This window comes from Nerophis ophidion, linkage group LG06, assembly GCF_033978795.1.
Source record: "Nerophis ophidion isolate RoL-2023_Sa linkage group LG06, RoL_Noph_v1.0, whole genome shotgun sequence".
Classification (NCBI taxonomy): Eukaryota; Metazoa; Chordata; class Actinopteri; order Syngnathiformes; family Syngnathidae; genus Nerophis; species Nerophis ophidion.
Window position 1 is genome coordinate 11,361,582 of NC_084616.1, and position 25,000 is coordinate 11,386,581.

The following is a 25,000-nucleotide window of genomic DNA, read 5'->3' on the forward strand; positions in this document are numbered from 1 at the left end:
CGTAAGAATCGAGAAGAGCTGGAGGTCTGTCGGTAAGAATCGAGAAGAGTTAGAGGTCTGTCCGTAAGAATCAAGAAGAGTTGGAGGTCTGTCGGTAAGAATCGAGAAGAGTTGGAGGTCTGTCGGTAAGAATCGAGAAGAGTGGGAGGTCTGTCTGTAAGAATCGAGAAGAGTGGGAGGTCTGTCCGTAAGAATCGAGAAGAGCTGGAGGTCTGTCGGTAAGAATCGAGAAGAGTTAGAGGTCTGTCCGTAAGAATCAAGAAGAGTTGGAGGTCTGTCGGTAAGAATCGAGAAGAGTTGGAGGTCTGTCGGAAGAATCGAGAAGAGTTGGAGGTCTGTCTGTAAGAGTCAAGAAGAGTGGGAGGTCTGTCTGTAAGAATCGAGAAGAGTGGGAGGTCTGTCTGTAAGAATCGAGAAGAGTGGGAGGTCTGTCGGTAAGAATCAAGAAGAGTGGGAGGTCCGTCCGTAAGAATCGAGAAGAGTTGGAGGTCTGCTGGTAAGAATCGAGAAGAGTTGGAGGTCTGTCCGAAAGATTAGAGAAGAGTTTGAGGTCTGTCCGAAAGATTAGAGAAGAGTTGGAGGTCTGTCCTTAAGAATCAAGAAGAGTGGGAAGTCTGTTCGTAAGAATCAAAAAGAGTGGGAGGTCTGTCGGTAAGAATCTTGAAGAGTGGGAGGTCTGTCGGTAAGAATCTTGAAGAGTGGGAGGTCTGTCCTTAAGAATCGAGAAGAGTTGGAAGTCTGTCGGGAGGAATCAAGAAGAGTGGGAGGTCTGTCCTTTAAAATCAAGAAGAGTGGGAGGTCTGTCCGTAAGAATCTTGAAGAGTGGGAGGTCTGTCCGTAAGAATCTTGAAGAGTGGGAGGTTTGTCCGTAAGAATCTTGAAAAGAGTGGGAGGTCTGTCCTTAAGAATCAAGAAGAGTGGGAGGTGGGTCCATAAGAATAAAAAAGAGTGGGAGGTCTGTCGGTAAGAATCGAGAAGAGTGGGAGGTCTGTCTGTAAGAATCGAGAAGAGTGGGAGGTCTGTCCGTAAGAATCGAGAAGAGCTGGAGGTCTGTCGGTAAGAATCGAGAAGAGTTAGAGGTCTGTCCGTAAGAATCAAGAAGAGTTGGAGGTCTGTCGGTAAGAATCGAGAAGAGTTGGAGGTCTGTCGGAAGAATCGAGAAGAGTTGGAGGTCTGTCTGTAAGAGTCAAGAAGAGTGGGAGGTCTGTCTGTAAGAATCGAGAAGAGTGGGAGGTCTGTCTGTAAGAATCGAGAAGAGTGGGAGGTCTGTCGGTAAGAATCAAGAAGAGTGGGAGGTCCGTCCGTAAGAATCGAGAAGAGTTGGAGGTCTGCTGGTAAGAATCGAGAAGAGTTGGAGGTCTGTCCGAAAGATTAGAGAAGAGTTTGAGGTCTGTCCGAAAGATTAGAGAAGAGTTGGAGGTCTGTCCTTAAGAATCAAGAAGAGTGGGAAGTCTGTTCGTAAGAATCAAAAAGAGTGGGAGGTCTGTCGGTAAGAATCTTGAAGAGTGGGAGGTCTGTCGGTAAGAATCTTGAAGAGTGGGAGGTCTGTCCTTAAGAATCGAGAAGAGTTGGAAGTCTGTCGGGAGGAATCAAGAAGAGTGGGAGGTCTGTCCTTTAAAATCAAGAAGAGTGGGAGGTCTGTCCGTAAGAATCTTGAAGAGTGGGAGGTCTGTCCGTAAGAATCTTGAAGAGTGGGAGGTTTGTCCGTAAGAATCTTGAAAAGAGTGGGAGGTCTGTCCTTAAGAATCAAGAAGAGTGGGAGGTGGGTCCATAAGAATAAAAAAGAGTGGGAGGTCTGTCTTTAAGAATCAAGAAGAGTGGGAGGTCTGTCCGTAAGAATCAAAAAGAGTGGGAGGTCTGTCCGTAAGAATCAAAAAGAGTGGGAGGTCTGTCCGTAAGAATTAAAACGAGTGGGAGGTCTGTCGGTAAGAATCAAGAGGAGTGGGAGGTCTGTCGGTAAGAATCTTGACGAGTGGGAGTTCTGTCCTTATGAATCGAGAAGAGTTGGAGGTCTGTCAGTAAGAATCTTGAAGAGTGGGAGGTCTGTCCTTAAGAATCGAGAAGAGTTGGAAGTCTGTCGATAGGAATCAAGAAGAGTTGGAGGTCTGTCGGTCAGAATTAAGAAGAGTGAGAGGTCTGTCGGTCAGAATCAAGAAGAGTGGGAGGTCTGTCTGTAAGGATCAAGAAGAGTGTGAGGTCTGTCCGTAAGAATCAAGAAGAGTGGGAGGTCTGTCCGTAAGAATCTTGAAGAGTGGGAGGTCCGTCATTAAGAATCAAGAAGAGTGGTAGGTGTGTCCGTAACAATCAAAAAAAGTGGGAGGCCTGTCCTTAAGAATCAAGAAGAGTGTGAGGTCTGTCCGTAAGAATCAAAAAGAGTGGGAGGTCTGTCCGTAAGAATCAAAAAGAGTGGGAGGTCTGTCGGTAAGAATCAAGAAGAGTGGGAGGTCTGTCGGTGAGAATCAAGAAGAGTGGGAGGTCTGTCGGTAAGAATCTTGACGAGTGGGAGGTCTGTCCTTAAGAATTGAGAAGAGTTGGAGGTCTGTTGGTAAGAATCTTGAAGAGTGGGAGGTCTGTACTTAAGAATCGAGAAGAGTTGGAAGTCTGTCGATAGGAATCAAGAAGAGTTGGAGGTCTGTCGGTCAGAATTAAGAAGAGTGAGAGGTCTGTCGGTCAGAATCAAGAAGAGTGGGAGGTCTGTCTGTAAGAATCAAGAAGAGTGGGAGGTCTGTCCGTAAGAATCAAGAAGAGTGGGAGGTCTGTCCGTAAGAATCTTGAAGAGTGGGAGGTCTGTCCTTAAGAATCGAGAAGAGTTGGAAGTCTGTCGATAGGAATCAAGAAGAGTTGGAGGTCTGTCGGTCAGAATTAAGAAGAGTGAGAGGTCTGTCGGTCAGAATCAGGAAGAGTGGGAGGTCTGTCTGTAAGAATCAAGAAGAGTGGGAGGTCTGTCCGTAAGAATCAAGAAGAGTGGGAGGTCTGTCCGTAAGAATCTTGAAGAGTGGGAGGTCTGTCCGTAAGAATCGAGATTTTAAAAGTCCATAGCTTTCTCAATATTTATCACAGGAAACTCATATTTATATCATTGAAATCGTCTTTAGCAGACCTGTCTGATAACACTGGCTTCATGTGAATGGATCAATTCTAAAAGTAGTACACACTACGTAGAATCAGGCGTGTCAAACACATTTAGGGGCCACATGGCAGTTATGGTTGCCCTCAAGGGGCCACATTTAACAGTGAGTAACATACAGTATGAATATAAATGTGTATATATAAAATGTGTATAATTGACTATATATTTGATTATTATGTGTTTTTTTATATACAGGACTGTCTCCGAAAATTAGACCATTGTGATAAAGTCCTTTATTTTCTGTAATGCAACTAAAACCATGAAAATGTCATACATTCTGGATTCATTACACATCAACTGAAATATTGCAAACCTTTTATTATTTTAATATTGCTGAATATGGCATACAGCTTTTTTACTTGGTCTGAGGAATTATTCAAATTTTTGGAGATAGGATTTTTGAATTTTCTTAAGCTGGATGCCATAATCAGCAATATTAAAATAATAAAAGGCTTGCAATATTTCACTTGATGTGTAATGAATCCAGAATGTATGACATTTCCATGTTTAGAAAATAAAGGACTTTATCACAATATTCTAATTTTCTGAGACAGTCCTGTATAGGCTGCACAAAACAAAATCTTTAGATAGTACTGTTAAAAACTGGCAGCTCAGTCGCCATAATTGTACGCTAAAAAATTGCCTTTTTTGCTGCATATAAAATAAACAAATACATGGAATTAAAGGCCTACTGAAATGCGATTTTCTTATTTAAACGGGGATAGCAGGTCCATTCTATGTGTCATACTTGATCATTTCGCCATATTGCCATATTTTTGCTGAAAGGATTTAGTAGAGAACATCGACAATAAAGTTTGCAACTTTTGGTCGCTAATAAAAAAGCCTTGCCTGTACCGGAAGTAGCAGACGATGTGCGCGTGACGTCACGGGTTGTGGAGCTCCTCACATCTGAACATTGTTTACAATCATGGCCTCCAGCAGCGAGAGCGATTCGGACCGAGAAAGCGACAATTTCCCCATTAATTTGAGCAAAGATGAAAGATTCGTGGATGAGGAAAGTGAGAGTGAAGGACTAGGAAAAAAAAAAAGACAAAAAACTAGACGGCAGATCGATTCAGATGTTATTAGACAAATTTACTAGGATAATTCTGGAAAATCCCTTATCTGTTTATTGTGTTACTAGTGTTTTAGTGAGATTATATAGTCGTACCTGAAAGTCGGAGGGGTGTGGTGACCGCCAGTGTCTCCGAGGGAAGCCACGTTTCTTGACAAGGCGAAGGCAGTCAGGCTGAGATTTTTTTTTCTTCCTTCCTCCACGGTGGAAGCATCCGACGGTCGGGGGCGGCCGGTGGGAGGAGGCAAGAGAGTCCACAGCCGCTTTGCTCGACATTTTTAATTCTAATAGAGACAAAACTCAAATAGAATTTGAAAATCCAAGAAAATATTTTAAATACTTGGTCTTCAGTCGTTTAAATAAATTCATTAATTTTTTTTACTTTGCTTCTTATAACTTTCAGAAAGACAATTTTAGAGAAAAAATATAACCTTAAAAATGATTTTAGGATTTTTAAACACATATACGTTTTTACCTTTTAAATTACTTCCTCTTCTTTCCTGACAATTTAAATCAATGTTCAAGTAAATTTATTGTTTTTATTGTAAAGAACAATAAATACATTTTAATTTAATTCTTCATTTTAGCTTCTGTTTTTTCGACAAAGAATATTTGTGAAATATTTCTTCAAACTTATGAATAAAAATCAAAAAAATTATTCTGGCAAATCTAGAAAATCTGTAGAATCAAATTTAAATCTTATTTTAAAGTCTTTTGAATTTCTTTCAAAATTTTTGTTCTGGAAAATTTTGAAGAAATACTGATTTGCCTTTGTTAGAAATATAGCTTGGTCCAATTTGTTATATATTCTAACAAAATGCAGATTGGATTTTAACCTATTTAAAACATGTCATCAAAATTCTAAAAATTATCTTAATCAGGAAAAATGCCTAATGATGTTCCATAAATTATTTTTTTAATTTTTTCAAAAAGATTTGATTTAGCTAGTTTTTCTCTTCTTTTTTTCGGTTGAATTTTAAAGAGTGGAAATTGAAGATAATCCATGTTTCAAAATTAAATTGTCATTTTTTTCGTGTTTTCTCCTCTTTTAAACCGTTCAATTAAGTGGGGTTTTTTCATCATTTATTCTCTACAAAAAACCTTCCGTAGAAGGAAAAAAAATGTATGGCGGAATGACAGACAGAAATACCCTTTTTTGAAATATATTTATCGTTTCTATATATATTTATTGTGAGAAATCATTAAGATGGATCAGTTTTTCCACAAAGATAAATATCATTAATTATTAATAATAACAGAGTTAAAGGTATTTAAGATATTTCTGGCAATTTATTTAAGTGTGTATCAAACTGGTAGCCCTTTGCATTAATCAGCACCCAAGAAGTAGCGCTTGGTTTCAAAAAGGTTGGTGACCCCTGCTGTAACGTTATCATGGACGCCCCTGCTTATTTCAGCCAAGCGGCGTGTTACACAACTTAAAGGCCTACTGAAAGCCACTACTAGCGACCACGCAGTCTGATAGTTTATATATCAATGATGAAATATTAACATTGCAACACATGCCAATACGGCCTTTTTATTTTACTAAATTGCAATTTTAAATTTCCTGGGAGTTTCTTGTTGAAAACGTCCTGGAATGATGAGGCATTCGCGTGACGTCACGGACTGTTAGGAAATATGAGCGCTGCACACACACACTGCTAAAAGTAGTCTGCTTTAACTGCATAATTACACAGTATTCTGGACATCTGTGTTGCTGAATCTTTTGCAATTTGTTCAATTAATAATGGAGAAGTCACAGTAGAAAGATGGAGTTGGGAAGCTTTAGCCTTTAGCCACACAAACACACGGTGATTCCTTGTTTAAAATTCCCGGAGGTGAAGCTTTACTATGGATCAGAGCGGTCAAGCGAACATGGATCCCGACCTAATGTCAACCGGCAGTTTTCGGTGAGAAAATTGTAGTAAAAAGTCGGCACTTACCGGAGATCAGCTGAGCTTGTGCCGTCCACGCAGCTGCCGTCGACTTCCATCAGACACTGGCCGTGGACACACCCTTCCGACTATCAGGTACTATTAAACTCACTAAAACAACACGATAGAAAGATAAGGGATTTTCCAGAATTATCCTAGTAAATATGTCTAAAAACATCTGAATCCGTCCCAATGCAATCGCTTTTTTTTTTTAACTTGATTTTTTTTGTAGTCCGTCGCTATCAATATCCTCAAACACGAATCTTTCATCCTCGCTCAAATTAAATGGGGAAATTGTCGTTTTCTCAGTCCGAATAGCTCTTTTTGTTGGAGGCTCCCATTAAAAACAATGTGAGGAGCCATTTTTTTTCTCTAAAATTGTCTTTCTGAAAGTTATAAGAAGCAAAGTAGTGAACAAAAGATGCGAACTTTATCGTCGATGTTCTCTACTAAATCCTTTCAGCAAAAATCTGGCGATACCGCGAAATGATCAAGTATGACACGTAGAATGGACCTGCTATCCCCGTTTAAATAAGAACATCTCATTTCAGTAGGCTGTACATCAAGCAAGAATGGGAAGTTGAAACTCTACCACGCAAAGCCCACAGCCATTTATCAACAACACCCAGAAACGCCGCCGGCTTGGCTGGGCCCTCGCTGTGGTGGTCTGTGGCCCTGAAGTGAAAAAGTTTGGGCACCCCTGGTTTAGAGCAACAAAAAGAGACAAAAAAACCCATAACAAATCACGAGATTTATTATTCATATTTGATACATTAAACATCCCTTTTTTCGTCTCCTTTCCAAACAATAAAAAAAAAAAGGTTAATACGGTTAAAAAATATATTTACAATCATGCTTTTCACATCCGTATTAAATAGTGGAACTGGAATAACCACACACAAGTCGTCAAACACCGGGAATTATTTTAGTAGGATTAAGGGAGTAAAGATATTGACAATATTCACATTCTATTCACATGGTGATTACCTTTTCTTCTTTTCCTTTTTTTTGTTATGGCTTGAGGTCACGACCACATAGGAGATGGCGAGGGGCCCACTGAGTACTCCTCTGGGGGCGAGGACCCATTTAGCTCAGGACGCCCGCTGCCTGACGCATAAACCGGCTTTTTTTTTTTTACTAGCGTATAATTGGGCAGGCTCCTTTTAGCAACGGCGTGTGACTCAGTGCGGTGGTCAAAGTCAAAGGTTAGACCCTTTCTTTCCTTATTATGTGCATTCATCAGTTAGCCAGCGCTGTTTGTTATTGATTAGGCGATATAAATTCCTGTGTAAGCGGCGCCCCCTAGGAGGTGAGCTTGGAGTAGCTGGGCGGGGAGAAGCGTCTGCGCAGGTACTTGAGGATGTAGAGCGGCAGGCAGCTGACCAGCGTGATGGACGTCACCTTCCACAGGAACGACGGCGTGGTGATGAAGTAGACGTCTGACGAGAGAGAGATAACAAAAAGGCACGGCCGGGGGTCACGCCCACACATAGGAAATGGGGCAAGACTTCAAAGTCGCATCATCGCTGTAGCACCGGAGACCTTAACATGCTTTTTCTTTGGCTTTCTCACTTACACAGTTAACATGTCAAGAAGTATGTTACTTTAGTTCATAGGTGTCAAACTCTGGCCCGCCGGGTAATTTCATTTGGCCCTTGAGGCAATATCAAATTAAATTTTGGGCTGTAACACCGCATTCACCGATTTCCCTGGAGACTCTTGAATTTCAGTGCCCCTCCCGAAAATCTCCCGGTGCATCCATCCATCCATCGTCTTCCGCTTATCCGAGGTCGGGTCACGGGGGCAGCAGCCTAAGCAGGGAACCCCAGACTTCCCTATCTCCAGGCCACTTCGTCTAGCTCTTCCCAGGGGATCCCGAGGCGTTCCCAGGCCAGCCGGGAGACATAGTCTTCCCAACGTGTCCTGGGTCTTCCCCGTGGCCTCCTACAAGCTGGACGTGCCCTAAACACATCCCTAGGGAGGCGTTCGGGTGGCATCCTGACCAGATGCCCGAACCACCTCATCTGGCTCCTCTCGATGTGGAGGAGCAGCGGCTTTACGTTGAGCTCCTCCCGGATGGCAGAGCTTCTCACCCTATCTCTAAGGGAGAGACCTGACACCCGGCGGAGGAAACTCATTTCGGCCGCTTGTACCCGTGATCTTGTCCTTTCGGTCATGACCCAAAGCTCATGACCATAGGTGAGGATGGGAACGTAGATCGACCGGTAAATTGAGAGCTTTGCCTTCCGGCTCAGCTCCTTCTTCACCACAACGGATCGATACAACGTCCGCATTACTGAAGACGCCGCACCGATCTCACGATCCACTCTTCCCTCACTCGTGAACAAGACTCCTAGGTACTTGAACTCCTCCACTTGGGGCAGGGTCTCCTCCCCAACCCGGAGATGGCACTCCACCCTTTTCCGGGCGAGAACCATGGACTCGGACTTGGAGGTGCTGATTCTCATTCCGCTCGCTTCACACTCGGCTGCGAACCGATCCAGTGAGAGCTGAAGATCCCGGCCAGATGAAGCCATCAGGACTACATCATCTGCAAAAAGCAGAGACCTAATCCCGTCCCCCCACCCGGTGCAACCATTCTCCCGAATTCCACCCGGAAAACAATATTGAAGGTGTGCCTCAAAACCACTGCCTTTAGCGTACCCTAAGACCTGTCGTCAAGTCTGTTTTTTCTCCTCACAAACAGCGTGCCGGCCCAGTCACGTAATATATGTGGCTTCTACACACATGTAAGTAAATGCAAGGCATACTTGCATGCAAGGTCACACTGAGGGTGGCCATATAAACAACTTTAACACTGTTACAAATAGGCACCACACTGTGAACCCACACCAAACAAGAATGACCAACACATTCCGCACCGTAACACAACATAAACACAACAGAAAAAATACCTAGAACCCCTTGCAGCACTAACTATTCCGGACCGCTACAATAGACACCGCCTCCCCGCTACCAACAAACCCCACCCACCTGAGCCCCGACATTAACTGAGCAGTACAAAGGCCTGAATGGTTGATTTATTCATTATTTCATTTTCAAATGTATTAGCCTCTGGCAAAAGTTAATGTTAATATTTACCTCAGAAGGCTGCAAATACAAAAGAAGCATTGAATTTTTATTTAAATTTGATTTGATATGCCATTGATATTTTTTAATAATTACTATTATTAAATTAAACTCAATTTTGCATGTCACTATAAAGTTATATAAGCCTTGCTTGTTCAATATTCAATGAAAATCTTGTTTGGGTCCCTATTAAAAGATTAATTTGTTCAACCTCGGCCTGCGGCTTTGTTCAGTTTTAAATTTTGGCCCACTCTGTATTTGAGTTTGACACCCCTGCTTTAGTTTGTTTGCATTTTAGTTGTGTTTAGTTGTTTTTTTTTTGGTTCACAATGTTTGCATCGTGTTTTAAAAAATGTCAAATGTGACATCAGTTTCCCTTCAGCGATTTTCTTCCCTGCTTTTTTAAACGTTACTAATAGTAGTTTTATTGCACTTTAGTTGTTTTTGTTCACAATGTTTATTTTGTGTTTTTATGCAGTCAAAATGTACAGAAGTATGACATCAATTCTCCTTCAGCGATCTTTTCAATTGTTTAAATGCAACTAATAGTAGTTTTATTGCATTTTAGTTGTATTTACTTGTTTTTGTTGTTCACAATGTATACTTTGTGTTTTTACCCAGTTAAAATGTCAAGAAGTATGACATCAGTTCTCCTTCCGTGATCTTTTCACTTATTTAAACGCTACTAATAGTAGTTTTATTGGATTTTATTTGTATTTAGTTGTTTTTGTTGTTCAATGTTTACTTTGTGTTTTAACACAGTTAAAATATCATGAAGTATGACATCAATTCTCCTTCAGCAATCTTTTCATTTCTTTAAACGTTACAAATAGTAGTTTCACTGTATTTTAGTTGTATTTAGTTGTTCACAATGTTTACTTTGTGTTTTAACACAGTTAAAATATCAGGAAGTATGACATCAATTCTCCTCCAGCGATTTTCCCCCCACTTTATTAAACGTTACAAATTGTAGTTTTATTGCATTTTATTTGTATATAGTTGTTAAAATGTTTGCATCGTGTTTTAACACAGTTAAAATGTCAAATATGACATCAGTTCCCCTTCAGCGATTTTCTTCCCTACTTTTTTAAACGTTACTAATAGTAGTTTTATTGCACTTTAGTTGTATTTGGTTGTTTTTGTTCACAATGTTTACTTTGTGTTTTTATGCAGTTAAAATGTACAGAAGTATGACATCAGTTCCCCTTCAGCGATTTTTGTCGCGTCCTTAAACGTTACTAAAAGTAGTTTTACTGCATTTTAGTGGTATACTTTGTGTTTTCACAACAATTAAAATGTAAACGTACTACATCAATTCTCTTTGAACGATTTTTTTCTAGTTCTTTAAACATTACTAATAGTAGTTTTACTGCATTTTAGTTGTATTTAGTTATTTTTGTTGTTCACAATGTTTATTTTGTGTTTTTACACAGTTAAAATATATAAAAGTATGACATCAATTCTCCTTCAGCGATCTTTTCACTTCATTAAACGTTACTAATAGTAATTTTACTGCATTTTAGTTGTATTTTGTTGTTCACAATGTTTACTTTGTGTTTTAACACAGTTAAAATATATAAAAGTATGACATCAATTCTCCTTCAGCAATCTTTTAATTTCTTTAAACGTTACAAATAGTACTTTTACTGTATTTTAGTTGTATTTAGTTGTTCACAATGTATACTTTGTGTTTTAACACAGTTAAAATGTCAAGAAGTATAACATCAATTCGCCTTCAGCGATTTCCCCCCACTTTTTAAAACGTTACTAATAAGAGTTTTATTGCATTTTAGTTGTATTTAGTTGTTCACAATGTTTACTTAGTGTTTTTACGCAGTTAAAATGTAAAGAAGTATGATATCAATTCTCCTTCAGCGATCTTTTCGCTTATTTCAATGCTACTAATAGTAGTTTTACGGTATTTTAGTTGTATTTTGTTGTTTTTTTATTCACAATGTTTACTTTGTGTTTTAAAATGTCAAGAAGTATGACATAAATTTTCCTCCAGCAATCTTTTCACTTCTTTAAACGCTACTAATAGTTTTACTGCATTTTAGTTGTTTTTGTTGTTCACAATGTTTACTTTGTGTTTTGACACATTTAAAACATCAAGAAGTACGACATTAGTTCTCCTTCAGCGATTTTTGTTGCGTCCTTAAACGTTATTAATAGTAGTTTTACTGCATTTTAGTTGTATGCTTTGTGTTTTTACACAGTAAAATGCAAAAGTATGACATCAATTCTTGTTGAACGATTTTTTCCTACTTCTTTAAACATTACTAATAGTAGTTTTACTGCATTTTAGTTGTATTTAGTTGTTTTTGTCTTTCACAATGTTTACTTTGTGTTTTTACACAGTCAAAATATATAAAAGTATGACATCAATTCTCCTTCAGCAATCTTTTCATTTCTTTAAACGTTACAAATAGTAGTTTTACTGTATTTTAGTTGTATTTAGTTGTTCACAATGTTTACTTTGTGTTTTAACACAGTTAAAATATCAAGAAGTATGACATCAATTCTCCTCCAGCGATTTTCCCCCCACTTTATTAAACGTTACAAATAGTAGTTTTATTGCACTTTAGTTGTATTTAGTTGTTCACAATGTTTACATCGTGTTTTAACAGTTAAAATGTCAAGAAGTTTGACATCAGTTCCCCTTCAGCGATTTTTCCACAACTTTTACAGTATTTTAGTTGTATTTAGTTGTTTTTTTATTCACAATGTTTACTTTGTGTTTTAAAATGTCAAGAAGTATGACATCAATTCTTCTTCAGCGATCTTTTCACTTCATTAAACGTTAATAATAGTAATTTTACTGCATTTTAGTTGTATTTAGTTGTTCACAATGTTTACTTTGTGTTTTAACACAGTTAAAACATCAAAAAGTATGACATCAATTCTACTTCAGCAATCTTTTCACTTTAAACGCTACTAAAAGTAGTTTTACTGCATTTTAGTTGTATTTAGTAGTTTTTTTTTCTCTCACAATGTTTACTGTGTCCTTTATACAGTTAAAACGTCAAGAAGTATGACATCAGTTCTCCGTCAGCCATCTTTTCACTTCTTTAAACGCTACTTGTTGGAAAAAGAGTGAGTAGGTTTTTTTTATTTAATTTGTATTTTTTTTTTTTGTTCACAATGTTTACTTTGTGTTTTAACACAGTCAAAATGTCAAGAAGTATGACATTAATTCTCCTTCAGCGATCTTTCCACTTCTTTAAACACTACTAATAGTAGTTTTACCGCATTTTAGATGAATCAAGTTTTGTTATTAATAGCGTTTAGCTTCTTTTTACACTTGTACGGCAGTTAGCAACACTTGAAATCAGGTCTTTCCACTTCTTTAAACACTACCAATAGTAGTTTTATTGCATTCAAGATTAATCAAGTTTTGTTATTAATAGCGTTTAGCTTCTTTTTACACTTGTACGGCAGTTAGCAACACTTGAAATCAGGTCTTTCCACTTCTTTAAACACTACCAATAGTAGTTTTATTGCATTTAAGATGAATCAAGTTTTGTTATTAATAGCGTTTAGCTTCTTTTTACACTTGTACGGCAGTTAGCAACACTTGAAATCAGGTCTTTCCACTTCTTTAAACACTACCAATAGTAGTTTTACTGCATTTAAGATGAATCAAGTTTTGTTATTAATAGCGTTTAGCTTCTTTTTACACTTGTACGGCAGTTAGCAACACTTGAAATCAGGTCTTTCCACTTCTTTAAACACTACCAATAGTAGTTTTACTGCATTTAAGATGAATCAAGTTTTGTTATTAATAGCGTTTAGCTTCTTTTTACACTTGTACGGCAGTTAGCAACACTTGAAATCAGGTCTTTCCTCTTCTTTAAACGTTCCTTGTTTCACTGTATTTTACTTTTATTTCTTTTTAATTCACAATGTTTACTTTTTTTCAGTGAAAAACGTCATAAAGTGTGACACTTCTTGCTTACGCTTACAAGAGTTTTACAGTATTTTAATGAGTTTTGTAATGATGTGTGTTTAAAAATATTTCCTTACAGTTTTTCCACGCTGAGCAGTTTGATTTGATTACGGCTGCTTTTAGCTTCATTAAGAGAGCCTTGTCGTGCCAGTAAAAGTCAGAAAGTGACTTGTCAAGTCACCAAACTCTCATGACTTCTCTTTGCGGCTTTTCCGACGGGAATAAAAAAAAAAAAAAAACCTCCTCCTTGGCGAGCTGCCTCTGGAGTGAAGACGAAAGAAACCTTCACCATCTCCTCCCGCGTGCCCCAAAAAAAGGCTACCGTGTGACCGCACGCCAGTCATGAGTGGCCGTGGCGGTGGACTTTGGGAAGCCCGTTGGAAGCTGCGCGGCCCACGTAAAAGCCAAAATAAAGTCTAAACGCTTGAGTGGGCGTCACACGTCGACATGTGTCAACTCACGGACGTGTTTGTTTCTAACTTGCTTAGTAACTCTGCCGTGACCATATTTGCAGGCACGGGCAGCTTGTGTAGCAATAAAGATGCGCTAAGCATGGATATAGCACAAATAAAATTCATTATTATTATTCCTACAGTCTCCCAGTCTTTGGAATACTCTCCCTGACCACCTGAGGGCACCACAGACTGTGGATGTTTTTAAAAAAGGCTTAAAAACACTTATTTTTTTTAAAAAGCCTTTTTTTAGATATATGCGTGCTAGTTCTAGCTATTAGGCTGTTGTAGTTTTTATTTCATTCTTATTTTTTTATTGTTATTATAATTTTTTTAATACACTGTAGCACTTTGACGTTGTTTGCTCAATGTAAAGTGCTTTTTACAAATCAAATTCATTATTATCATTATTATTACTACAGTCTCCCAGTCCTTGGAACACTCTCCCTGACCACCTGAGGGCACCACAGACTGTTCATGCTTTTAAAACAGGCTTAAAAACTCTTCTTTTAAAAAAAAAAATATATATATTTTTTTTTTAGATATATGCGTGTTAGTTCTAGCTATTAGGCCATGGGTAGGGAACCTCTGGCTCGAGAGCCAAATGTGGCTCTTTTGATGACTGAATCTGGCTCTCAGATAAATCTTAGTGGACATTGCTTTATACGGTGAGTAATGAATAATTCCTCTGGTAATCTGTGTCAAAAATAACTTTCAAAATATAAAACATTCTCATGCATTTTAATCCATCCATCCGGTTACTACCGCACCTGTTCAAGAAGTCGCATTAATGGTAAGAAGTTTTTTATTTATTGTTGGTTAGCTTCAGAATAACAATGTTATAAAAAAGAATAAGAGACTTATTATACTCTAAAAATGTTGGTCTTACTTAAAAATGCAGGCATTTAGTTGTATTCAGTCTTAAAAAAAATTATATGGCTCTAATGGAAATACTTTTAAAAATATTTGGCTTGTATGGCTCTCTCAGCCAAAAAGGTTCCCGACCCCTGTATTAGGCTGTTGTAGTTTTTTTAAATTATCTTTAAAAAATGTCAACACAATGTAGCACTTTGAGGTTGTTTGCTCAATGTAAAGTGCTTTTACAAATACAATGTATTATAATCATTTTTATTACTACAGTTTCCCAGACCGTGGAACACTCTCCCTGACCACCTGAGGGCACCACAGAGTGTGAATGCTTTTAAAAAAGGCTTAAAAACCCTTCTTTTAAAAAAAAAAAAAAAACATCTTTTTTTTTTTTTAGATATATGCGTGTTAGTTCTAGCTTTTAGGCCGTTGTAGTTTTGTTTTTAAATTATCTTTTAATTTTTTTTAATACAGTGTAGGACTTTGCGGTTGTTTGCTCAACGTAAAGTGCTTTTACAAATACAATTCAGTATAATTATTAATATCACTACAGTCTCCCAGTCTTTGGAACGTTCTCCCTGACCACCTGAGGGCACCACAGACTGTGGATGCTTTTGAAACAGGCTTAAGAACCCTTCTTTTTAAAAAAAGCCTTTTTTTTTTATGAAAACGCGTGCTAGTTGTAGCACTTTGAGGTTGTTTGCTCAACGTAAAGTGCTTTTACAAATAAAATACATAATTATTATTACTGGAAGTAAAAGAGGGTCTCACCGATGAAGTCGTGCAGGAAGACGAGCGAGGCCACGTAGCACGCCAGGCTCAGCATCTCGGCCACCATCATGAGCCAGTGCCACGTCTGGATGGTGAGCGCCACCATCAGCAGTTCGGTGAGGATGAGCGAGGTGAAGGAGATGGCCACGATGTGGACGAACTCGGACTCGAAGAGGAGCAGCGCCCCGTACATGATGATGCTACCTGCGGGGACCGCGCACTTAGGACATCAAAAAAAATAGATACCATGGTATGCGTGTCTTACCTTGATAAATACTAATCAAGACCCATATTAGGAATGTCTTGAAGGACAGAGGTCGACCCTGCAGGAGGGACAAGATGGTTACGCAAGGTTTTTGTGGGTGGGGACAGACACGTCATGACATACCTTCAAGAGGTCTTTGTATAGTTCTGGGTACAACATGGCCACCTCAGACTTGACGTCTTTGTCCAACACCAAGGAGAAGACGGGGAACATGGTGTAGACGGAGGAGTAGCTGAAAGAGGTCTGCTGTTACACAACACTGACTTTTGGAATGATGACCTTCTCGATTTTCGCAAAAACTATAAATATCTACCATCAAAATCACTTGTTCGCTACACTTTTTAGACACATTTTTTTGGTATATTTATGTTGCTAACCTAGCATTATTTTCATATGTAATGTTAGCATGTTGCGCACAAAGCTATGCTATTGTTGCTAACTTGGCACTATGTTAAAATGTAATGTTAGCATGTAGCTCACATAGCTAGACTAGTGTTGCTAACATAGTATGAAGCTTGAATGAAATGCTAGCATGTTGCACACAAAGCTATGCTAGTGTTGCTAACCTACAATGATGTTAAAATGTAATGTTAACATGTTGCTCACACAGCTATGCTAGTGTCGCCAACCTAGCCTGATGTTAAAATGTAATGTTAGCATGTTGCTCACACAGCTATACTAGCGTTGCTAGCCTAGCATGATGTTAAAATATAACGTTAGCATGTTGCTCATATACGTAAGCTAGTGTTGCCAACCTAGCACAATGTTAAAAAGTAATGTTAGCATGTTGGTCACATACCTATGCTAGTGTTGCCAACCAAGCATGAAGTTTAAATGTAATGTTAGCATGTTGCACACAAAGCTATGCTAGTGTTGCTACCCTACAATGATGTTACAATGTAACGTTAGCATGTAGCTCACATAGCCATACTAGTGTTGCTAACCTAGCACAATGTTAAAATGTAATGTTAGCATGTAGCTCACATAGCCGTACTAGTATTGCTAACCTAGCACAAAGTTAAAATGTAATGTTAGCATGTAGCTCACATAGCCATACTAGTGTTGCTAACCTAGCACGATGTTAAAATGTAATGTATGCATGTAGCTCACATAGCTATGCTTTTGTTGCTAATGTTTGTGTCCTCCTGTCCCACTCTTTAATGTTACATAGTTGTATGTGATATGTGACATTTATTACTTAGGATGTTATAATGTAATGTTAGTATGTAGCTCACATAGCTATGCTAGTGTTGCTAACCTAGCATGATGTTAAAATGTAATTTTAGCATGTAGCTGACATAGCTATGCTAGTGTTGCTAATGTTTGTGTCCTCCTGTCCCATTCTTTAATGTTACATAGTTGTATGTGATATGTGACATTTATTACTTTGAATGTTAAAATGTAATGTTAGTATGTAGCTCACATAGCTATGCTAGTGTTGCTAACCTAGCATGATGTTAAAATGTAATGTTAGCATGTCGCTCACAAAGCTATGCTAGTGTTGCTAACATAGAATGATTTTAATATGTAATGTTAGAATGTTGCTCACATACCTTAATAGTGTAGCCAACCTAGCATGATGTTAAAATGTAATGTTAGCATGTTGCTCAAAAAGCTATACGAGTGTTGCCAACCTAGCATGATGTTAAAATGTAATGTTAGCCTGTTGATCACAAAGCTATACTATTGTTGCTAACTTGGCATGATGTTAAAATGTAATGTTAGCATGTAGCTCACATAGCTATGCTAGTGTTGCCAACCTAGCATGATGTTAAAATGTAATGTTAGCCTGTTGCTCACACAGCTATACTAGTGTTGCTAGCCTAGCATGATGATAAAATATAATGTTAGCATGTTGCTCAGAGAACTATGCTAGTATTACCAACCTAGCATGATGTTAAAATGTAATGTTAGCATGTTGCTCAAAAAGCTATACGAGTGTTGCAAACCTAGCATGATGTCGAAATGTAATGTTAGCCTGTTGATCACAAAGCTATACTATTGTTGCTAACTTGGCATGATGTTAAAATGTAATGTTAGCATGTAGCTCACATAGCTATGCTAGTGTTGCCAACCTAGCATGATGTTAAAATGTAATGTTAGCCTGTTGCTCACACAGCTATACTAGTGTTGCTAGCCTAGCATGATGATAAAATATAATGTTAGCATGTTGCTCACAGAGCTATGCTAGTATTGCCAACCTAGCAGGATGTTGAAATGTAATGTTAGCATGTTGCTCAAAAAGCTATACAAGTGTTGCCAACCTAGCATGATGTCAAAATGTAATGTTAGCCTGTTGATCACAAAGCTATGCTTTTGTTGCTAATGTTTGTGTCCTCCTGTCCCACTCTTTAATGTTACATAGTTGTATGTGATATGTGACACTTATTACTTAAGATGTTATAATGTAATGTTAGTATGTAGCTCACATAGCTATGCTAGTGTTGCTACCCTAGCATGATGTTAAAATGTAATTTTAGCATGTAGCTGACATAGCTATGCTAGTGTTGCTAATGTTTGTGTCCTCCTGTCCCATTCTTTAATGTTACATAGTTGTATGTGATATGTGACATTTATTACTTTGGATGTTAAAATGTAATGTTAGTATGTAGCTCACATAGCTATGCTAGTGTTGCCAACCTAGCACGATGTTAAAAAGTAATGTTAGCATGTCGCTCACAAAGCTACGCTAGTGTTGCTAACATAGAATGTTTTCAATACGTAATGTTAGCATGTTGCTCACATACCTTAATAGTGTTGCCAACCTAGCATGATGTTAAAATGTAATGTTAGCATATTGCTCAAAAAGCTATACGAGTGTTGCCAACCTAGCATGATGTTAAAATGTAATGTTAACCTGTTGCTCACAAAGCTATGCTATTGTTACTAACTTGGAAAGATGTTAAAATGTAATGTTAGCATGTAGCTCACATAGCTATGCTAGTGTTGCCAACCTATCATGATGTCAAAAAGTAATGTTAGCATGTTGCTCACAAAGCTATGGATGCTAGTGTTGCTAACATAGAATGATTTTAATATGTGATGTTAGCATGTTGCTCACATACCTTAATAGTGTTGCCAACCTAGCATGATGTTAAAATGTAATGTTAGCATGTTGCTCATAAAGTTATACTGGTGTTGCCAACCTAGCATGCTGTTAAAATGTAATGTTAACCTGTTACTCACAAAGCTATACTATTGTTGCTAACTTGGCATGATGTTAAAATGTAATGTTAGCATGTAGCTCACATAGCTATACTAGTGTTGCCAACCTAGCATGATGTTAAAATGTAATGTTAGCCTGTTGCTCACACAGCCATACTAGTGTTGCTAGCCTAGCATGATGATAAAATATAATGTTAGCATGTTGCTCACAGAGCTATGCTAGTATTGCCAACCTAGCATGATGTTAACATGTAATGTTAGCATATTGCTCAAAAAGCTATACGAGTGTTGCCAACCTAGCATGATGTTAAAATGTAATGTTAGCATGTTGCTCACAAAGCAATGCTATTGTTGCTCACTTGGCACAATGTTAAAATGTAATGTTAGCATGTAGCTCACATAGCTATGCTAGTGTTGCCAACCTAGCATGATGTTAAAATGTAACGTTAGCCTGTTGCTCACACAGCTATACTAGTGTTGCTAGCCTAGCATTATGATAAAATATGTTAGCATGTTGCTCACAGAGCTATGCTAGTATTACCAAGCTAGCATGATGTTAAAATGTAATGTTAGCATGTTGCTCAAAAAGCTATAAGAGTGTTGCCAACCTAGCATGATGTCAAAATGTAATGTTAGCCTGTTGATCACAAAGCTATGCTATTGTTGCTAACTTGGCATGATGTTAAAATGTAATGTTAGCATGTAGCTCACATAGCTATGCTAGTGTTGCCAACCTAGCATGATGTTAAAATGTAATGTTAGCCTGTTGCTCACACAGCCATACTAGTGTTGCTAACCTAGCATGATGATAAAATATAATGTTAGCATGTTGCTCACAGAGCTATGCTAGTATTACCAACCTAGCATGATGTTAAAATGTAATGTTAGCATGTTGCTCAAAAAGCTATACGAGTGTTGCAAACCTAGCATGATGTCGAAATGTAATGTTAGCCTGTTGATCACAAAGCTATGCTATTGTTGCTAACTTGGCACGATGTTAAAATGTAATGTTAGCATGTAGCTCACATAGCTATGCTAGTGTTGCCAACCTAGCATGATGTTAAAATGTAATGTTAGCCTGTTGCTCACACAGCTATGCTAGCGTTGCTAGCCTAGCGTGATGATAATTTATAATGTTAGCATGTTGCTCACAGAGCTATGCTAGTGTTGCCAACCTAGCGCAATGTTAAAATGTAATGTTAGCATGTTGCATACAAAGCTATGCTAGTGTTGCTAACCCACAATGATGTTAGAATGTAATACTAGCATGTAGCTCACAAAGCTAGGATAGTGTTGCTAACCTAGAATTGTTTTGAAACCTAATGCTAGCATGTAGCTAACAAAGCTATGCTATTGATGCTAACCTAGCATGATGTTAAAATGTAATGCCAGCATGTAGCTAACAGAGCTATGCTAGTGTTGCCAACCTAGCATGATGTTAAAAAGTAATGTTAGCGTATAGCTCACATAGCTATGCTTGTGTTGCAAATGTTTTTGTCCTCTTGTCCCACCCTTTAATGTTACATAGTCATATGTGACATGTATTACTTTGGACAGGTGCACAGTCAAAAGTGCTTTCTTGAGAAAAAAACACAACTCACCAGTTTTAAAAATACACTTATACACTAAATCCTGACTTCCAAACTGCCTAGATGTCAGCGTCAAGGCCTAATAAAACTACTGTGCATGTACTTTAAATGCTTGACAAATAGTCAAATCAGAGATCTTTAAAAGAGAACGAACGTGTGCTCACCCGATGATGAGGAACCCTTGGTAAAGCGGCACTGAAGCAAAGTAGAAGACGGAAGAGAAGACGGCCTGGAGGGAGAGAAGATGATCGTTATTTTGTTACCAATTTGTTGGAATACGTCCTCAGCCTTCAACTATCCAAGTGAGAGGCCTGATTTATGGTCTAGAGTAAAGTTTGACGAGCAAGGAAACCAGGAAGCGGCTGATCAGTCGATGATGTCAACATTGGCACACACCGCTATGAATACTTTGTGTTACAGTCCATAGTGGATCTAACATAATAGTGTGAGAGTCCAGTCCATAGTGGATCTAACATAATAGTGTGAGAGTCCAGTCCATAGTGGATCTAACATAATAGTGAGAGTCCAGTCCATAGTGGATCTAACATAATAGTGAGAGTCCAGTCCATAGTGGATCTAACATAATAGTGAGAGTCCAGTCCATAGTGGATCTGACATAATAGTAAGAGAGTCTAGTCCATAGTGGATCTAACATAATAGTGAGAGTCCAGTCCAAATTGGATCTAACATAATAGTGAGAGTCCAGTCCATATTGGATCTAACATAATAGTGAGTCCAGTCCATTGTGGATCCAACATGATAGTGAGAGTCCAGTACATAGTGGATCTAACATAATAGTGAGAGTCCAGTCCATAGTGGATCTAACATAACAGTGAGAGTTCAGTCCATAGTGAATCTAACATAATAGTGAGAGTCCAGTACAAAGTGGATTTAACATAATAGTGTGAGATTCCAGTCCATAGTGGATCTAACATAATAGTGAGAGTCCAATCCATAGTGGATTTGACATAATAGTGTGAGTCCAGTCCATAGTGGATTTAACATAATAGAGAGAGTCCAGTCCATAGTGGATCTAACATAATAGTGTGAGAGTCCAGTCCATAGTGGATCTGACATAATAGAGAGAGTCCAGTCCATAGTGGATCCAACATAATAGTGTGAGAGTCCAGTTCATAGTGGATCTGACATAATAGTGAGAGTCCAGTCCACAGTGGACCTTTATTTAGAAAAGTAGCGAAATACATTTTGGTACCTGTACCAAAATGTTATCGGGACAACCCTAGAATGCAATGGAAAAAAAAGACATCATTTATCATGTCTTTAATAAAGATTGTGAACGATAAGCAAACTTTTTTTAAAAAAGTGTTGTCCCCTTTAAGTCATGAAGTTCAATACGAGAGAGCAGGTGAGACTTCTTGTGATCTTCTGGTATTTTCCAGCGCCTGGGACTAAGTTGAGCATGTGAGGTTGCAGCATTATTGAGCTGTCAGGCTGTGGTTGTGGTCGTCCAGACATGGCGGGAGAGGCCGCCCCCCCACTTGAGACGCTGAGTCATGAACGGGGTTATGGTGGCGGTGGTAGCGTAGGGGGCGCTCTGACTCATGACCCCGCCCCCCCTGCGTATGTGTAGCCCTAAATCAAGTTTCATCTAAATCTGATGCACATTATACAAACCCCGTTTCCATATGAGTTGGGAAATTGTGTTAGATGTAAATATAAACAGAATACAATGATTTGCAAATCCTTTTCAACCCATATTCAGTTGAATATGCTACAAAGACAACATATTTGATGTTCAAACTGATGCTGGCTTTTGAACTTTGCATCGATAACAGTCTTGGCATTGTCTTGCTGAAATAAGCAGGGGCGTCCATGAAAAAGACGGCGTTTAGATGGCAGCATATGTTGTTCCAAAACCTGTATGTACCTTTCAGCATTAATGGTGCCTTCACAGATGTGTAAGTTACCCATGCCTTGGGCACTAATGCACCCCCATACCATCACACATGCTGGCTTTTCAACTTTGTGTCGATAACAGTCTGGATGGTTCGCTTCCCCTTTGGTCCGGACGAAACAATGTCGAATATTTCCAAAAACAATTTAAAATGTGGACTCGTCAGACCACAGAACACTTTTCCACTTTGCATCAGTCCATCTTAGATGATCTCGAGCCCAGAGAAGCCGGCGGCGCTTCTGGATGTTGTTGATAAATGATTTCGCTTTGCATAGTAGAGCTTTAACTTGCACTTACAGATGTAGCGACCAACTGTATTTAGTGACAGTGGTTTTCTGAAGTGTTCCTGAGCCCATGTGGTGATATCCTTTAGAGATTGATATCGGTGTTTAATACAGTGAGGGATCATAGGTCACGGTCATTCAACGTTGGTTTCCGACCATGCCGCTTATGTGGAGTGATTTCTCCAGATTCTCTGAACCTTTTGATGATATTATGGAGCGTAGATGTTGAAATCCCTAAATTTCTTGCAATTGCACTTTGAGAAACGTTGTTCTTAAACTGTTTGACTATTTGCTCCCGCAGTTGTGGACAAAGGGGTGTACCTCGCCCCATCCTTTCTTGTGAAAGACTGAGCATTTTTTGGGAAGCTGTTTTTATACCCAATCATGGCACCCACCTGTTCCCAATTAGCCTGCACACCTGTGGGATGTTCCAAATAAGTGTTTGAAGAGCATTGCTCAACTTTATCAGTATTTATTGCCACCTTTCCCAACTTCTTTGTCACGTGTTGCTGGCATCAAATCCTAAAGTTAATGATTATTTGCAACAAAAAAAAATGTTTATCATCTTGAACATCAAATTTGTTTTGTTTTTGTAGCATATTCAACTGAATATGGGTTAAAAACGATTTGCAAATCATTGTATTCTGTTTATATTTACATCTAACACAATTTCCCAACTCATATGGAAACGGGGTTTGTACGTTCCCATCCTCACCTATGGTCATGAGCTTTGGGTTATGACCGAAAGGACAAGATCACGGGTACAAGCGGACGAGTCTCTCCCTTAGAGATAGTGTGAGAAGCTCTGCCATCTGGGAAAATCTCAAAGTAAAGCCACTGCTCCGAGACATGGAGAGGAGCCGGATGAGGTGGTTCGGGCATCTGGTCAGGATGCCACCCGAACGCCTCCCGAGGGAGGTGTTTAGGGCACGTCCAACCGGTAGGAGGCCACGGGGAAGACTATGTCTCCCAGCTGGCCTGGGAACGCCTCGGGATCCCCCAGGAAGAGCTGGACGAAGTGACTTGGGAGAGGAAAGTCTGGGCTTCCCTGCTTAGGCTGCTGCCCCCGCGACCCGACTTCGGATAAGCGGAAGATGGACAGATGGATGCATGTATTCCATAGTGGATCTAACATAATAGTGAGAGAGTCAAGTCCATAGTGGATCTAACATAATAGTGTGAGAGTCCAGTCCATAGTGGATCTAACATAATAGTGAGAGTCCAGTCCATAGTGGATCTAACATAATAGTGTGAGAGTCAAGTCCATAGTGGATCTAACATAATAATGTGAGAGTCCAGTCCATACCGGATCTAACATAATAGTGAGAGTCCAGTCCATAGTGGATCTAAAATAATAGTGAGAGTCCAGTCCATACCGGATCTAACATAATAGTGAGAGTCCAGTCCATAGTGGATCTAAAATAATAGTGTGAGTCCAGTCCATAGTGGATCTAACATAATAGTGTGAGAGTCCAGTCCATAGTGGATCTAACATAATAGTGTGAGAGTCCAGACCATAGTGGAGCTAACATAATAGTGAGAGTCCAGTCCATAGTGGATCTAACATAATAGTGAGAGAGTCCAGTCCATAGTGGATCTAACATAATAGTGAGAGTCCAGTCCATAGTGGATCTAACATAATAGTGAGAGTCCAGTCCATAGTGGATCTAACATAATAGTGAGAGTCCAGTCCATAGTGGATCTAACATAATAGTGTGAGAGTCCAGTCCATAGTGGATCTAACATAATAGTGAGAGTCCAGTCCATAGTGGATCTAACATAATAGTGTGAGAGTCCAGACCATAGTGGATCTAACATAATAGTGAGAGTCCAGTCCATAGTGGATCTAACATAATAGTGTGAGAGTCAAGTCCATAGTGGATCTAACATAATAGTGAGAGTTTAGTCCATAGTGGATTTAACATAATAGTGAGAGTCCAGTCCATAGCGGATCCAACATAATAGTGTGAGAGTCCAGTCCATAGCGGATCTAACATAATAGTGAGAGTCCAGTCCATAGTGGATCTAACGTAATTGTGAGAGTCCAGTCCATAGTGGATTTAACATAATAGTGAGAGTCCAGTCCATAGTGGATCTAACATAATAGTGAGACTCCAGTCCATAGTGGATCCAACATAATAGTGAGAGTCCAGTCCATAGTGGATCTAACATAATAGTGAGAGTCCAGTCCATAGTGGATCTAACATAATAGTGTGAGAGTCCAGTCCATAGTGGATCTAACATAATAGTGAGAGTCCAGACCATAGTGGATCTAACATAATAGTGAGACTCCAGTCCATAGTGGATCCAACATAATAGTGAGAGTCCAGTCCATAGTGGATCTAACATAATAGTGAGAGTCCAGTCCATAGTGGATCTAACATAATAGTGTGAGAGTCCAGTCCATAGTGGATCTAACATAATAGTGTGAGAGTCAAGTCCAAAGTGGATCTAACATAATAGTGTGAGAGTCCAGACCATAGTGGATCTAACATAATAGTGTGAGAGTCCAGTCCA

The 25,000-nt window shown here is 38.9% G+C and overlaps 1 protein-coding gene across 1 annotated transcript in view; it reads right to left on the reverse strand.

Moving 5' to 3' along the window:
* Nucleotides 1-6,875: 6,875 nt before the first annotated feature.
* Nucleotides 6,876-25,000, reverse strand: part of LOC133554197 (probable phospholipid-transporting ATPase IIA) — a 102,274-nt gene continuing 84,149 nt past the window's right edge. The window contains exons 24-28 of the mRNA XM_061902653.1: nucleotides 20,449-20,513; nucleotides 15,654-15,762; nucleotides 15,531-15,588; nucleotides 15,266-15,469; nucleotides 6,876-7,578 (exon numbers count right to left, since the gene is read on the reverse strand). Coding sequence (XP_061758637.1) covers nucleotides 7,442-7,578; nucleotides 15,266-15,469; nucleotides 15,531-15,588; nucleotides 15,654-15,762; nucleotides 20,449-20,513 — 573 coding nt within the window. The 3' untranslated portion in view covers nucleotides 6,876-7,441. The remainder of the gene's footprint in view (nucleotides 7,579-15,265; nucleotides 15,470-15,530; nucleotides 15,589-15,653; nucleotides 15,763-20,448; nucleotides 20,514-25,000) is intronic.